General features: G+C 41.3%; 1 protein-coding gene across 2 annotated transcripts in view; it reads left to right on the forward strand.

The window, feature by feature from the left end:
• Window positions 1–17932, forward strand: part of slc4a11 (solute carrier family 4 member 11) — a 62511-nt gene that overhangs the window by 11682 nt on the left and 32897 nt on the right. Inside the window, exons 2-3 of one of the 2 annotated variants that reach the window (XM_026304744.1) lie at window positions 7366–7416; window positions 10465–10581. In XM_026304744.1, the coding sequence (XP_026160529.1) occupies window positions 7366–7416; window positions 10465–10581 (168 nt within the window). The remainder of the gene's footprint in view (window positions 1–7365; window positions 7417–10464; window positions 10582–17932) is intronic. The other variant, XM_026304753.2, reaches the window with a different exon arrangement.

The raw sequence follows: 17932 nt of genomic DNA on the forward strand, positions 1-17932 counted from the left end.
GAGGTTTGGGTTTATGGGTGGAAGTTGCCTGTCACGCAGCATGTCCTCACACCGCGTCCAGTGATGAGCGGAGCAGATGCTGCCTTGCTCTTCTGGGTTTGTGACATGTGAAGTCGTTGGGCTGACAGATATTTCTGTCATGTATATGTTAAGCAATGATGAAAGGTCTGACCCCAGTACAAACACCCACATGCACACACGGCAGATCAGTGAACGTGATATGTATATGTGATGCTTCTCTAACCAGTTCTGACTTCCTGCTTGCAAGTTTGATGAGTTCCTCTTTCTACCATACTGAAAGTTCTGCATGTCAGGTGAGAACCGTTCTTAGGTTTCTGTTTTCAGGCATTAATGGTTTTGAATGTGTCATATTCTATAAAAAGCATTGTTGCACAGATAATAATAATAATAATAATAATAATATGCATAGAGCACATGTGCTTCTGCACCAGAGAAATCATTGTTATAAATGCAGACATGCCCTTAACCAGCTGCCAATCAATGCTTCTTCCTGTTCCACAAAAATACAAATAAATAAATATATAATGATTTTCAGACGTTTCCAGAGTAACCACAATTACATGGGGCCAATACACACACATGGCTACAACTATTTCTAGAATTCCATAAATGTACCTGGAAACCAACTTTGGTAGTTTTATTTCATAGTAGAAACCATGTATATCTGTATGTTCTACAGTGCACAGGTTACACACTGTCACTACACAGTAACGTCTGTGTTGGTGGAGGAATATACATGCTGTGGGTAAAATGGAAGAGATTGGAGTGGAGTTTATTTATTTATTTTTTTTACAGCAGGTATTTTCTGTTTGCTACTATCACATGTGGCCTTATTGAAGCTAGTGAACAGGCTTTGAATTTAAAGGCCTTTACACCTTTCATATTTAACCTTCCTCTCTAATGGTTATTGTGTTTTGTTCCTTCCTTCCACACATCACACAATTTGCATTTGTTTCGTTTGTGCTAGCAGGGTTTTAGGAAGCACTGCATCCAGCAACAGAGACCATTCATTCAAATTGTTTGCAGAAGCAGCAGGAAGGTAATGAACGTCTGCTGGCCTGCAGAATAATATGTCCTTTACAGTAGCCAGGTGTCCTTGTACCTCTTTGAGTTTTCTTTTGATTGTCAGTATGTGAGTTCACACTATTTCAATGAATCTGCTCCAGAATCAGCTTTATGACTCCTAATGAACCATCAGAGCATAAAGACGGTAACCAGCTCTAACCATGGTTAGTTTCTGTAAGTATTGATCATATCTTTTGCGATACTGATCCTTATTTGGAATCTCAAATTTAGAACAAAGCTCTTTATTTGGTCATAAACTGAACGACGAGTGATGCTCCCAGTGAATTTTTAAGCCAACACCATGGACAACATGCATTTCCCCCCTCCAGTCCCTCTATACCTAATGCTGCATCAGTCAGCTCAGTGCACACACAGCACATGAATCTTTATGCTGCTACTTCTGATCACAGTACAAGTAAGATGCAGTTCAGAGGAGCACAGCATCCACAGGAAGCTGTCACGATGGGCCCCATAAATAAATGATTTGTTCAGTAGAAGAGCCCCTCCAGGATATTGAAATAAAAAGATTTGGCTTTGTTGAGTCCTAAAAATAGTTTATTGATATTCAGCAACTCAGCCTTTGCCCACATTTCATTCTCATGGTATTTGGATTTTACTATTACATTAATTGATTCAGCACTGTTTTCACCAAAACTGTTTTTCAGACATAGATGATATAATATTTTATTTTGACGCCTTAAATAATGGCCATCCTGTACGTTGGTGCTTTAGTTGACATTCAGTCATGCACATGTATGCTGTAAATGAAAGTACAGCATTGGAGCAGTGGTCTGACTATTATTTTACCTGAAATTATTTGTTGATTAGTTAATAAGTTCATGAATTTTCAAACATTTTAAAGTTGCAGCAGCTGCTCAAGTGCAAGAATTTGCAGCTTTTCTTTGCCACAGATGATGGGACAGTGATCGTCTTTGGGTTTGGGACTATATGTTGGACAGAAGCTGTCACCATCTGTCATAGTCGGAGCATTTTGTCCTCACTTTTGTCTGAAAATGTCTGTCAGATTAATATGAAGTAATGATTCATGATTTTTGTTTTGTCTGCCGCTCATCTTACACTGCAAAAATGAAAAACACGTTTTACAAACCGAGGAATCATCCCAGCAATACAGTGTAAAATTGGTTTATTAAGCATATGCATGATAAGGAAAATTGAGTGATTTATTTATTGCTGTGCTCTTAATCAGGCGGAACATGTCGTGTGTTTCATCTCTCTCAGTTTATTTAACCTCGTGCTGCTGCGGCGTTCAGGTAAGACTGGCACATGAAAGTCACGTGTTCAGATGTGTGAAACTGGCATTATGTTTACAACCATGACACTTAGAGCGATGAAGCAGATATTAGCTTCTCCGTAACCGAGAGGTCCAATATCCGTTGGACCACGACACACACCGTGACGCACCAACTCTGGCTGTGCTTCACATTTTAAAGTCATTGAACAGGTAGAAAAAGAATCTCATTGAAAAGCCAGGAGCAGAAACAAACCGCTGCATGTTTCTGTACAGCCATTATGCTCATAGTGTAGCTGAGGCATGTTTAATGCATGAGGTGCAGGTAAGTAGACTGCAGAGAAGGGATGATCGAACTGTGTGTTGTTTAGGAAAGTGAAGGGAAATGTATGTTTATGTGACTGACATCACAATCAAACACACCCAGTCCTGTGGAAGCAGCAGAGGATGTTGAACAAATGTTCCTACATGTTAGCATTGACACGGCAGCTCAAATGAGGGAGCTGATTTACATTTGCAGGTGAGGAGAAAAATATCACTGGGGGAGTTTTTTGTTTTTTGTTTTTTTTCCACTGACATTTGTAACAAATCAGAAAGACCAGAATTAAATTCCTGTTTTCATTGTTTGAATTCCAAGATGCAGCTTTAGCTCTTTTTTTTTTTTGTTACTTTGCTTTTCACAACAAGCGGCTGCTCTGTAAACCAGCCATTTTACAGGAATGGGCCTTATAGTGCAGTTGTTTTAGAGCCATCTGAAATTAAGAAAGTCTGGCCATTTACTCAGACAGTAACTGGTCTCTGACATTTCAAGCTCCTCCGATAACAGACTGACAGTTTTGAAGGTTGCCACACTGGGCTGAGATATATATATATATATATATATCCAATTTCAATTTGTTTCTGAAAAGGGAAGAGGTGTTTTTCACTTCTTTGAAGGACACTGTGGTGTGCAAGCACAAACGCAGCAGCAGCAGTGAAACATCCATAAAATGCCTGTAACTCTAAATCTTTTATTCACTTTTGAATAAAGATTAAATACTGCAGATATTGTTCAGTCTAACCAAAAGTCTGCATGTTGCTCAGAAACTGTAATACAATGAAAGAAGTGGGCAAAATCAGTTCAGGAATGATTTGACATTTTAGAAACTTAAGATAATTATTTTGGAGCTGAAAGTTTGAAAACTCCACCCACCTGGATGCAGCTTTTTTGTTTATTTTTGGGCTGGTAATAAAAATGAAATGAAAACTCCAGGAAGTAGTCACACACATAACCACAGCTTGTCTTGATATTTAGATTTTTGTATGGATTAAACAAATAAGATTTCAAGTGTTCATTAATGAGCTTTTCAGAGTGCTGAACAGAGCCAGGCTGCTTGCAGATATCTCTGTGTTTCCTATGCAGAGATGACAGAAGGCTTCAATCTTCACTTTTCAACGAGGAAGACAACGAACATCTTTAGGAAAATGTCAAACTATTCCTTAAAATATTGTCTGTGTTCCACAGGGAATGTTTGGCTCGCAGGCACGATTTAAAAATACATGAAAGACCAACATGAGAGCAAGAAATGCCAGAGGGACTAAGCAGGAAAAGACTTACTGTGAGATGTAGAAATCTATACATGTTTACATATGCAGATAAAACCAGCTCAGTCCCTGTTTCTTTTAGCCCTGATTTGCTTTTTTTACTCAGGAGTGAAGGAACATTTTGTCTAATTAAAATATTACTGTACCTGTGTTCTATCATTTGTACTGCTAGACTTTGTCACATTAAAGAACTCTTTCAGGAGAACGTAACACATCTTTTGGGTTATGGGATGAATATGCAACCCCCCCCACCTCGTTCCTCACGTTCAGGACGAGCCCACAATGTGTCAGTAACACCGGAGCATCCCTGCTCATCTTTCTGTGCCATCCACATGCTGCACGCATCCACAGAGCCGCGTGACAAACACTCTGAAATGCTGCACTCCAAATTCCCTCTCTGTGCGTTTGTAGTGGAGCTCTTCACCAGATTAAGCTCAATTCCAAAATGAGATATCCGGCGTTTTGAAAATCTTGCACCCTACCATTGCAGAAAGACTGCCTGCCTGGAAGCAAACCTCGCTCTGCTTTGTCACTCGATGATGACGGAAAGCGATGAGCGTGTGTTGCATATAATCGTTTGTCTGTCAACGGTTTTCTACCTAATGAAGATGTTAAGAGCTAAACACATTTTTCTACCAAGGGAAATCTTCATCTCACCCTCCAGGTTTGACTGTTTGCTGATTGTGTCTTTGACAGCTGTGGCCTTACACAGGCAATGTTTCAATTACCAAACCTGCATCACTCAGGCTAAACTGACTTTTCACTGTTGACACTGTTGGATTTGTCTTTCTCTGTTGACAGATGTCTCCCTCTGAGCTTTCATTTGAGGATGTCACTGCTTTGCATTTTTTTGAATATTCATACCAGTCACAACCACATTTTCAACCATGCGCCCACCGTGTCTTCAGGTTAACTGAAAAACAATTAGATTCACACATCGACACGTCGTTTAGGGCTGAAAAGTATCAGACTTAACCAGGAATCATTATCACTGTTTGTAAACTCCGCTTCTAAGTTTAATCCTTCATATTATTTGTGATTAGAAAACGTTTTTCCAAATATATGTTGTTTGACAGACTCTCCTGTACACACAGTAACTGTTAACACTAAAAACAACAACAACCATCTCACAAAGATTAGAGCTGCAGCACAGACACACGAGATTCTGCCGGCTCTCACACTCCACTGCAGGAGAACGTAACACATCTTTTGGGTTATGGGATGAATATGCAACCCCCCCCACCTCGTTCCTCACGTTCAGGACGAGCCCACAATGTGTCAGTAACACCGGAGCATCCCTGCTCATCTTTCTGTGCCATCCACATGCTGCACGCATCCACAGAGCCGCGTGACAAACACTCTGAAATGCTGCACTCCAAATTCCCTCTCTGTGCGTTTGTAGTGGAGCTCTTCACCAGATTAAGCTCAATTCCAAAATGAGATATCCGGCGTTTTGAAAATCTTGCACCCTACCATTGCAGAAAGACTGCCTGCCTGGAAGCAAACCTCGCTCTGCTTTGTCACTCGATGATGACGGAAAGCGATGAGCGTGTGTTGCATATAATCGTTTGTCTGTCAACGGTTTTCTACCTAATGAAGATGTTAAGAGCTAAACACATTTTTCTACCAAGGGAAATCTTCATCTCACCCTCCAGGTTTGACTGTTTGCTGATTGTGTCTTTGACAGCTGTGGCCTTACACAGGCAATGTTTCAATTACCAAACCTGCATCACTCAGGCTAAACTGACTTTTCACTGTTGACACTGTTGGATTTGTCTTTCTCTGTTGACAGATGTCTCCCTCTGAGCTTTCATTTGAGGATGTCACTGCTTTGCATTTTTTTGAATATTCATACCAGTCACAACCACATTTTCAACCATGCGCCCACCGTGTCTTCAGGTTAACTGAAAAACAATTAGATTCACACATCGACACGTCGTTTAGGGCTGAAAAGTATCAGACTTAACCAGGAATCATTATCACTGTTTGTAAACTCCGCTTCTAAGTTTAATCCTTCATATTATTTGTGATTAGAAAACGTTTTTCCAAATATATGTTGTTTGACAGACTCTCCTGTACACACAGTAACTGTTAACACTAAAAACAACAACAACCATCTCAGCCTCACCAGGCAGCTTTTGCTTTTGGTTTTAATAAGAAAATCTCAGTAAAACATTTGTTATATGGACCAAATAAGACATTTGTAATCTCACAAGCATTTTGGGTGTTTCCTGATATTCTGTTGTTATTTATCAATAATAAAAACAATAGTAGTAGTAGTATAGCTCAGTTGTCATATGGCTTTTGGCCTGAAGGCTGACAGGTTTGCACTGTATTTGGTTCAAAGGGCTTTAAAAGCTAAACATGTTTTATCCCCATTAATAATTAAATAAACAGGTAACAGAGTCAAAGCAACAGACCCATGAATGTTTCAGAGGCATTCAGGGAATTTTAATGAGGAATATTTTCTGACTGGAGATACTGTATGTTATTGATGCCTGCTGGACTTGGATACAAGACCCTGGACAACATGATATGATTTTTGCAGACAATGAAGTGTATTAATTAGTAAGCATGAGGCTGGCATCATTCTGAGTTTGGTCAATTCAATGCCCAGGAAAAAAAGAGAAACACAACAAATAGTCTCATGATCTCCCTTGGGTCCAGCAGAAGATGTGAAAACACAATTATTTCCTGGGTGCTGTTGTTTTTATATCCACAGTATTTATTGGACTGTTCTCATCCACACATGAAACACACGTGATGGTTTGTGGAGTGTTTAGGGCAGCAGGACGGTGTGTTGATTGTGGGATTGAAAATAAACTGCAGTACCATGTGTGTTTATTGTAGTAAAAAGACACGTCTCCCAGTGTGACTGTGCGACTCACTGATGTGTTTTTAATAGTTTTTGGACAATAATGGAGCTCTATGGCAAGGACGGATTATCAGGCTTTGGATACACAGGAAGTGGATGGTAGTAAACTTAATTGATTGTTGTTTAGGTCTGTTTTGTGGGATTTGCTGACAATAAGGAAAAGTGTCTTTTATCAAAGATGCAGACGTGACATGTGGCGCCCTGCACCGTGCAGCGGTATGATTATACTCAGCGTGCCGTTAGCGCTCAGTACCATGTCTCCTAACGGCCGTTAGGGGGCAGATACTTGCATGAGTGAGTGAGTGAATGAATCACAATTAATTCTGGATCCATGAGGTACTTTACATTAAAATGCACAAGTATTTTCAACTTAAAACACCAGCACTAAATAACTAACCAAGGATAGATAATAGCGTGCGTTTATATTTATAACCATCTCTCATACCAACAATTACTGAGTAAAAATAATAACAAGTAATGGGTGTATCATTCCACAGTGAGAACTGCTCCCTGCAGGGCCTGTTGCTATTGCCCCGACTCACCTCAGTGGTTTCTGTCTCTTGTTTTGCAGAGGCGCCTCCCTCTGGGATGTCCAAGAATGGATACTTCTTTCAAGAAATGGGTGAGTCTGAGGCGCCACCGTGTATGACTACACTGTAATCTACATTTTTAACATTTTCCACGATGGCAAAACAACACGACCAGTAATAAGGAATTCATATGCCAGAGACACAATGTGAACAAAAAGCGTGATGCTGATTTTTATCTTGCTGAAAGATGGCAGAGGGACTTTTTTTTAATTTGAATGTTGTCAATAATGTGTGCTGTACTTTATAAGCACAGTGAAAGATGTGACACAAAGATTAGAGCTGCAGCACAGACACACGAGATTCTGCCGGCTCTCACACTCCACTGCATTTGGATATAAATAATGAACTTTGCTCCGGCTGTTATGATAACGGCAGTTTCATTACCTTCAAGGAGAGGCATCCAATTAGTATGTGTGCAGCACAAGCAGTCAGGGCAGAATTTGCTTGCACTGGATCTCCCAGTCTCCCCCAGCCAATTATTCCCCTCCTGCAACACACAAATTCAGTCAGCAGATTCACAGAAGGTCCCCTGCTGCAGCTGAACATAACTGTCTTTATTAGGAAAGCTTTTATCAGGACATTAATGCAATTACATTATTGTTGGCAAGTAAGCATTATCCACCATTGTCATCGCAGAGGTTCATTAGTGAAGGCTCGTCTAGGAGCCGAATGCTCCTTGGCTGCATTTAGCGACTGACGGCTGTGAGCAGGGCGACATGAGATGGATTTGTTGTACACTTTGCTCTGTGTTATACATGTTACTGTGTTTAGTGGGTGATACATGCAGACTAGCTGCTGTTGATGAGTGATTCTGATCTCATCTGATCCTCACTTGTTTGGTTTTAAATAGTGAACAGCAACAGAATCATGTATTGTTTGCAAAATATTAATTATTTCACTGCGTGATCTCTGTGGTGGCTGCAAAGAGCTCACTCGGGGCTTTAGGACTTTCTTGAATGATGCATTTAGGGGATTGTGCTTGTAGTTGTTTTTTCATGCTGCATTTAGAGGCAACTCTGCAGGTTGCTTTGTGGATTTTAGAGCTTCTGTTTATCAGATGTGGTAAGCCACAGAGATCGCGGTGAATCTAGTCTTGTGATGTTTGTTTTTCTGTCTAAAAAATAACAGTCAGACTTATTAAATACAGCAGTGAGGAACCATGAAGCTTTAAGTCTAACGTAATGAGTGTTTAATATTTTAGGGTTTGTGTTGTGTATGAAGCATCTGCAATGTTCAGCTTTTCCCTGCTGCTGCAGCTTCTCTCATGTTTATACCGAAATTATGATGCTGAACATCCTGAGTTGAAGCTTTGAAACTAGATATGAGGTTTGTTGACATTTATACTTAACTTGCCCATTAAACAGAGGAATTAACAAAAAGCGATGCGGAGAAATCATCTTCCTGAACATCTGTCTAAAAGCTTGCACCTTGAATTTTATAGTCAAATCATTAATTGATTAATAGCTAGATTATCTCTGAACTGTCGGTTTATTGTGGTGTAGGATGCCATTAAATCAGCACGTGAAGGCAGATGTGTATGTCCAAGTAATGGTCAGAACAAAAGTACCAACATGTAAAGTTCTTTAATGATGCAGAGGTGTTCCTGAGTGCCTTTTTGTAACACTGTACGGTTTCTGCATGTCCCAGCTCTGAGCAGATCTGAAAGGCTGCTGCACAACACTGCACAACGTTTGAAGGAAACACATCAATCATTCAGTGTTTTCATATCAAACGCACCTCATCCCTTGGCCCTTGTTCCTTCTACATGTTGCATGCTTGTATTTACTGGTCACAGCTACTGAGTGGGAGCTTAGCTTCATGCACCGCTCACCTGAATTCAAATGCACAAGGACTGATCCCATTTCTTATTCCAATTAGACTGTGAAAGGAATCCAGGATGTGTTTTTTTAATGCAGTCAAACCAAATTCTGCTGGAATATTTGGACTTTAATTTAAAAAACTATATAGAAGGTAAAGATTTAAGTAAAAAAGATAGAATGGAATATTTTCTGCACAAAAATAAGCAATAAACATTTAATGACTCTTTCCAGAATTGATACCATCGCATTTTTGAGTAAAAACATCGATTTGCTCCCCCTGCTCGGCAGCCGCCGCTCTCTCCCAAGGTGATTTGAAAGTCAGAGACCAGCCGATGAGTCTGAGGCGCAGAGGGATGCAGGCAGGGCGACAACACAGCCAGGTTCAAATAATGTCAAAAGCTGAGGGGTGATCCTGACGCAAGACAAACTGAATGAGCTGAAATTGGCACCTACTCACGGATAAGGTCGGCAGATAAAGAGCCTGAGTATGAGATATTGTTGTCATCGCATCGAGCCGATCGCCGGATGAGATTTGGGAGCCCACTGGTTACTGTGGGAGTGGATTTAAGGGGTTGCTCTGTCAGGAGGAGAGAATGGGATGAGTCATACAAACAGACTGTCGGCCCAGTGATGTGATTAAAAAAAAAACCTGTGGACATCCTGGCTGATCACTGATCAACTTCATTTCTGCAGCTCTCTTGTAGTTTGTGCCATTTATTTTTTAGGTTCTTGGGTGCAGAGGTCTGCTGCTTACAGACATTTATACATTAGAGTAATTAATGCATCTCTCCCAGGTAAATCAATACGTACTGCAGAACATCTGTTTATGATGCTTCCAGCAGTTTCACAGAAAAGTATAACTTACTTTAAGAACCTCTTGTCAATGTTACATAATATATTTTTAGTTTTTTTTTAGTTTCTACTTTTTTGCATATGAATTATAATTGTATTCTCATTGGATTAGACATGAAAATAATTGAGATTAAGTAAAACGTCCCTTAGATTAACTGTTTATTAATTGTAAATTGCTAAAGTCATTGGTAAACATCAGCGAGACATTTAGAGATCAAGGTACTTGAGTTTTCTTTTGAATGAATCTACAGTTTCAGCAAATATAAGCATCACCATTGTGATAGGATAATGTGAAGTGCATCCCTGTTGAACTTTGCCAGCTGCTTAAACTTGAAGATAAGTGAGTTTGCTGTTTTGCCTGGTAGCTGGTGAGGTCCAGGAGGTGACCCTGTGCTGTTGTGTCCCCAGAGCAGCGGGAGGCGGAGCAGGAGGAGGGCAGCGAGGGCCGAGAGGAGGGACAGGACTCGCCGATCGCCTGCGGAGATGACATCCACCTGTACGACAACCAGATCAGCCCCGGGCCAGGTGTGTACACAGAGAGAGGGATGGAGAGAGACGCCAGTGGGGGGTTAGACTAGAGGGCGGGGATAAGGAGGGAATTAAAGCTGCATCAAGAGACTGAAAGAAAGAGTTAGAGGGAGAAAGAGAAGAAGGAGCAGCAGTGATTGAAAGTAGTAGTTTTGGGAGAAGAAGGAAATAAAGGTCAATCCTTTTGTATCTGAAAATTATTTAAATCTAGAGCACCTGGAATTATTAGTGACAAAATGCGTAACAATCAGCTGTAGAGTGACTAAACTCCTGTTGTCCATCCATCATCTACTGGCTAAAGCCAATCCCAGCATGCAGTGGGTGAGAGGCTGGTCCCCCCTGGACAGCAATTATCCCCAAACTGCATGTGTTTAGTCTGTGGGAGGAGACGGTGTTTAGCTGAGGAGTGTGGTTGTTGTATGGTGGTTTTTTTTTTTTTAGCCTTATGTTGTTTTTAACCAGAAACAGAATTATCTGTATAATGTTGCATGAAGGGCAGTGACCACGTGTGTGGAAGACGTCACCCCCGGTGACGAACTCACAGACAATTATTCTACGGAGCTTTTCAGCAGCTCACTGTTTGCTCATTGTTTTGGTTTTGCAACCTGTAACTTTGCTTTTGACATTTCGGGTCAGTGCCACCACTTGTCATCAGTGGAGTTTCCAGCTGTTTTCAGTAAAAAGCAGCACCAAAGAGCAGACAAAGGTAGCAGCTACCTGGTGACCGCAGTGCAGCAGAAAGGAGAGCTGGGTATTATTCTGTGTAGCTGGTGGAGACCAGGCCAGAGTTAAAAGAGTCAATACTGGACACATGAGTCCAAACAAATGCCAGAGTTCCTCCATGTCTGCTGGATATTTTAACAGACTGTTGTTTACATGTAAAGGTGTAAAGGACAAAAGGTGTTTGTTTGTGTATCGTCGTCAAATTTACTACACACCCTTTGTCCTCCCGTTCTGTTTTGACTGCTTATAAAGCATGAGGTATAAAATGATCACCAGTTTTTTAGTTTCACCTTTTTAGTGAACTTGTTTCCAACATATTAACATATATTTTACACTTATAGTAGGGAACCATGTCACTTTTAGTTAATTATATGGAAGAAAACCAAAGTTATCACATATTAACTTTTGAAAAGGGGGTCAGATTGACCCAAAGACAACAGGAGGGTTAAAAGGTCAAGATTATACACCGATGAATTTGTTGTACTGCCCCCAAGTGGCCAAAGAAGATAATTGAAGGGGGTTGAAAGTTAGAAATAAGACATTTCCATCCATCCATCATCTAGACCCTCTTAAGTCCTTAACCAGGGTCCCAGGGATCCGCTGGAGCCTATCCCAGCTCTCTTTGGGTGAAAGGCAGGGGTCCACCCTGGACAGGTCCCCAGTCCATCACAGGGCCACATAGAGACAAACAACCTCACACACTCACACTCACTCCTATGGGCAATTTAGAGTCACCAATCAACCTGACATACATGTTTTTGGACTGTGGGAGGAAACCAGAGTACCTGGAGAAAACCCACACAAGCACAGGGAGAACATGCAGACTCCACACAGAAAGGCCCCTGATGGGTTTCAAACCAGGAACCTTTTTGCTGTGAGGCAACAGTGCTGACCACTAAACCACCGTGCTGCCAGAAATAAAACAATTATAAACTGATAAATGTAGAAAGAAATTAATGTCAGGGCTGGTGTGGTAGTTTTTTTTATTAGAGTTGTCTGACAGTGGTGTCACCCTGGGTAAGTAGATCCAAAATATAAACAATGAGGCATAAGAGACTTAATGTCACATCTGGACTAGCCTCTCTCCCACTAGCTTATATCCAGATCAGATTTTCTAGATTTAAAAAACATTAAAAATGTTGAGCTGCTTTTTGAATCTGCCTCTTCCAGTCAACAAGCTCCTCTGCTCCTCAGCCGTGTGGTCAATATCACCATCTTAGTTCTTTTGCATCCTTGCACTTCTGCCTTTCTGGAGATGTTAGATTTTATAACATGATGCACTTCTTTCATGGCGAGCACGTCCACCATCATGGCAGATTTCCAAATCCTCAGTCAAGCAGGAAGCAAAAGAAAAATCCTCACCAACTCATTTCTCTGGAGGCCTGATGGGGTCTGAGTCCATCCAGAGCCCTGACGATGGGCGGTGACTTGACAGACAGCTTGTCAGCTGCAGGTGCAGATGATTTTGACCCCATTTTGACAAAATCCAACGGGTCAACAGGTTACGGTTGCCAAGGTAACAGTCACAGGTGTGCCACGAGGAGAGAGATGCCTGTCCCTTTTGAATGTGACAGGTGACCATGTCACCTGGGCTGATCCTCCATACATAGTAACACTTAAGGCATCTGACGAGAGAGCTGGAGTGGTACATGCTGGAAACAAGCTAAGAGGACGAAAACAACATTCGCCCGCTTCTACTTTGGACAAAACCTGGCATAGTGTAAAGTGTCACAGAAGATCAGTGCTTATTACTGTGTCAGTGATGAGGATAAACCCGTTCACCCCTTTTCCAGAAATAATGTTTGGTTTACACCAGTGTGATAAATAGATGGTGTTTAGTCCTCGGGCTCAGACAGATTCCCTGCACATGGAGGTTTCCCCAGTTGGGTTTGGATGTTGAGTATAGGATTTAAATCCCCTGCACAAACTCCATCAGCATCAAATACATGAAGTGAAATAGTGTGAAAATAGTTGGTGGAATAACAGAAACATCACACTGATAATGTGTTTTTTTTTTTTTTTTATATTCTGAAGGAGGCATTACAATACAACATTAATAAACATTTTAAAGACATATGTGTTATAATCTGTGTGAATTAAATATTAAAATCCAGTATTAACCACAACGTGTTAAGACCCTGAACAATATGACAAAAGAACAATGATGTGACTGACAATGTGATAAATGTCCCGACATCTATACATTAATATCACCTCACATCATGTCGCCCACACTCTTGGCTTTAGTGGGACTCCATACAGCTGTAATATGTTGAACTGTCACTGCTGTCATCGGGCGAAATTGTCACCCACAGGTGCAGAGTGTTTGTCGTGCCCAACAGTGTCTGTTCCCAGATTTTCAGTGCATTATTCATTGACAGCACAGCTGAATGTTGATTAGTGTATTTTGTGTTTATTCCTGTGCCCGCCAAGTCTGGTTGTTACATACATTTGATCCCACCGCCATCGGCTGTTTGGATGCCTCTTCTGCTTTTAATTTTTGTCACAAATTATTATTTTATTATTCCGCATCAGCAGGGCCCCGTGGAATACGTCCACCATGTCAAATCAATGGAAGACTCTACACGGGACTTTTAATCACATCCTGTCTGACTAAATAAGCGGTGGTTTGGAAAAGCAAATAGCTTAGTGATTACATCAGACCCAGAGACAGGAGCTCCTATCTAGATCTAATTTAAAAGACATCTGTCTTGTTATAATTAATTCATTTCCACCCCTATATTTAACATTGGCTTCTTTCACGGGGAAACATAGTCATGCTTTGGACGATTTTATAATTCTGGTCTCTTTCCAGCCTGGTTTCTGGGACAGTGTTCAATCTTGACCTTTATCATACCGAGCCTGATATTTAACTGCATCATACTAACGATATGTTTCATAATGGCTTCCAGATATTTAAAGAGCAATTTTTAATTTAATGTCCCAAATGTGAGTTCAGCCTCCAAAGCACTGCAGTAGTCTTCAGGTTACATGGCGTCATGAGCATCTGGAGAGGGATTAGGTTTCACACTGGAAACACGGAGTTACTCTTCCTTTTGTGCTCATTTGTCTCATTTCATACCAAAAAGCGTTCTTTATTATGTGGATTAGTGGTTAGCACTGTTGCCTCACAGCAAGAAGGTTCCTGGTTTGAAACCCATCAGGGGCCTTTCTGTGTGGAGTTTGCATGTTCTCCCTGTGATGGACTGGGGACCTGTCCAGGGTGGACCCCTGCCTTTCACCCAAAGAGAGCTGGGATAGGCTCCAGCAGATCCCTGTGACCCTGGTTAAGGACTAAGAGGGTCTAGATGATGGATGGATGGATGGATGGATGTTGTCAATGCAGTCTGTTATTTTTACGTTTTGTAACACCTCAAACTTGCCTATAAATTGTGAACACCCAATAAAATGTTACCAAAAAGAGCTTCGGCTCAGAAATTAGACGGGCAGACAGGCAGAGGCACATTAAGTAGATAATAATGGCTGTGAATGTGTCTCTCGAAAACAGAAGACAAGGCACAAGTTGTCTTTACCGTCAGCATGAAGGAAGAAATGTGGCAGCTTCAGTAAGATGAGGCAGAAAATATGAATCGTAACATCAGCAGTAAATGAGCCATTGATTATAAAACACTTTAAAACAACTAACCACGCACTTCTAGGTTCATTTAGTGTTTTTAGATTTTAGTGCAGCTACAATACAACACTATAGAAAGAGCAGCATTTCAAACCATAAGTACTGAATTTAGATTAGGTTTATAAAGACATTTCTTTTACAGACTTTAAGAGGAAGCCTGTTACGAATAGGAAAACATATCACAGTGGTCTGTTTGGAAAGCAAACTGTATCATCTTTCTTTTCCATGTAACACCAATAAATATTTTGAAATCACTCTCTAACATCCATAGAATAGTTAGGTTCATATTCAAAAGTTTGCTGCTCATGTCGTCAGACCATAAAAACGATGCTGAAAGGTTGCAGTTCAGACGCATCAGTAACAGAGTGAAGCTGTAACCTCAGGTATTAGTGGGGCGTTAAATGATCGGTTCATGTTTACCTCAACATTACTTACATGCCCATGAGCGCTGAAAGAGTTATTGGACGCTGTAATTATCCCTCGTCTTTATGTTCAGAAAGCTCACGGAGCCCGTCTCTGCTCGAGGACCGAAGGGTTCGTAATAAATCCTCCTCGGTGTTGCTGTATAAGTGGCATCGGGCAGGGATCAAACGAAGTGATTGATGGCAGTTATTCAAGTCAGTGTTGAAAATTAGAAATTGAAGAACTTGCTGAAGATGTTGTAAGCTGGGAATACAAGGATGCTGTTTGTTTGTTGTCTCCCTCTATTTTCTTATCGTTTTGACTCAATCACGTTCTCTCTTTTCTCTTCAGAGAACTTTGTCATAAAGCTGTCAAGTCCTCTCCATAAATAGAATTGATTTCATGATTATATTTCTGCCAGCGCCGAGCTCCTCTCAGTTCAATCAATTTGGCTGAATGCTGGAGTGGAAACGTCATGAAGACAGACGGCCATCGCTCACGCTGGAAGCCCGACGGTTTAGGCTCTGACCCACCCCTGACCTCGACAACCCCACTAAGTCTACCTCACATGAGGGAAGAGAATCACCTGGTCATCAGATCAAACCTTAGTTACCTTTTGTACGATTTTTACCTCTTTACAGTGGGATTTTAAAAAATACTTCAGGTCTGAGGCACATTAAAACAGAGAAGTCATAAATTGTATATTTTTTACCTCGTCACGCAGACAGTTTTATGTTAAACAGCTGGATTCATTTACATGTTATATTTTCGTGATAAATCATGTGAAGAGCATCAGAGAGGAAAAGCTGCCTGAGAAGCCAACTTCTAAAATCTTCACATATTTGCAAGGGCGTCTTTGTTTGTTAAAGCACCTTTGAAATGAATTCTTTTGTGCAGGACTGTGTTTACCATTACAAGGGAACGATAAAATGTAAAGTTCTTGGTTGATGAATGTGGATTGGGGTTGAATATCTTAATGCTAATGGCCCTGAGTTTATAGGAGGGACTGACACTGCAGCTGAAGTTAATCCGCTGAACTAACAGCAAAGTTATATAAAATGAAGGTCAAATGATGCTTTTCCACTTTATCCACCTCCTCACCGCTTGTGTTTGATTTAACCTTGATGAGAATAAAGGTTGTGTTTATCACAGTCCTCTGGTTTGAGCCAATACCAGTGTGTGCCCTGAAGAAGACCAGTATCTGCCCTGGTCCTTCGTTAGCAGTAAAATGACCTGGATCATCAAATCTGAACGTCTTGAGAGACAGATGGGAAATTTATTCTTGGTATTATCAAAGTGAACAAAATGTGAAGCTGTGGCATTTTTGGTAGAGATTAAAATGGACTTTTCCCAGTTTGCTCTCCAGCTCCGGCCACAGGACCCTTGAGCGTGTTTGGATGCGAGATCTCTCCCATCCCATAGTAAATCAGCCATTTTCAGTCACCACCCTGCAACACTTAATAACTAACATAACACAGCCCTCCGCTCTGAGATTACATAACACTTGTGGCTGACTCAGTATAATCAACAGCCATGGTGCCACAATGATCAAATAAGACACATTTTCACAATTGCTTTCCCTAAACCCTGAAATTCTCCTGTGTTACTTTAAGCCACACGGTATATTGAGACCTACAGAGGCCATTAGAAGGAGGTGATCACTGGGGGATGAGATAATCTTATATGAATATGAATATCTCCTTAAGGCTGCAGCCTGACAGCAATTAGAGCTGCAGCTTCTTCTCCTCTCTGGGAGCGGATCAGCCCGGCCGTGTGCTTTTTTTGATTGTGAGGCTTTGATGAGCCAAATCCACTGCACACGACACGTGCCCCCCGCCACAGTCTCATCACAGAGAGGTAGGGGTTGGGGCTTTCTCTCGTCCTCCGCTGCCTGCAGGGTTTTATGATGGAAGGTGTTTGGTGTGGCAATCAAAGCCCGCATCCCCTCCCTCCACCGTTTCTCCTGACTCAAGCATGTTAGCTTGTGGTTGAATTATTGATATAATGATATCCTGGCACTTTCCTGAGGTTACTGGCTGCTTAAAGGGAGGGTTTCTGCTTCTGCTTTTCCTTTTGCTGGAGGGCGGAGTTAACCCCTGATTGATATCCAGACAGAGCTGGCACAGTGCATCACACGACGCGGCAGAGGAAAGCCCACGGTAACCTAATAATGTCGTCCCCACAGTAAACGGAGATAACAGTGTTATGTAACGGTGGTGGACTGTTTTATTAGAGTCAGCAGGGTACTGACAGTCTGCTAGTTAAGGGACTGACGTGTGTTGAAAACCTCATTCCCTGGGTTTGTCCCTGTATTGTTTTCTAACATAAAAGGTTTGTCCTCTTCCTTTTTCTCCTGCACTGGGAAAATCCAGACCTTTGTACTTTATCAGAGCACTCCTCGGTTCCACAGACGCGTGCATTAAAGTCTTATCAGCCCAGAACTTCCAATCCCTGTTCAATGAGCGCATTTAGAGACCTGCTTCTTGACATTTTCATCACTATTACAAAAAGAGTCGCAGGCTTCTTTTCTGTGCTTGTTGCTTGTGATCTTTATTTCAGAATTTGCATCATCACCCACGAATTGGCTGG

The sequence above is a fragment of the Mastacembelus armatus genome, chromosome 22, assembly GCF_900324485.2.
Source record: "Mastacembelus armatus chromosome 22, fMasArm1.2, whole genome shotgun sequence".
Classification (NCBI taxonomy): Eukaryota; Metazoa; Chordata; class Actinopteri; order Synbranchiformes; family Mastacembelidae; genus Mastacembelus; species Mastacembelus armatus.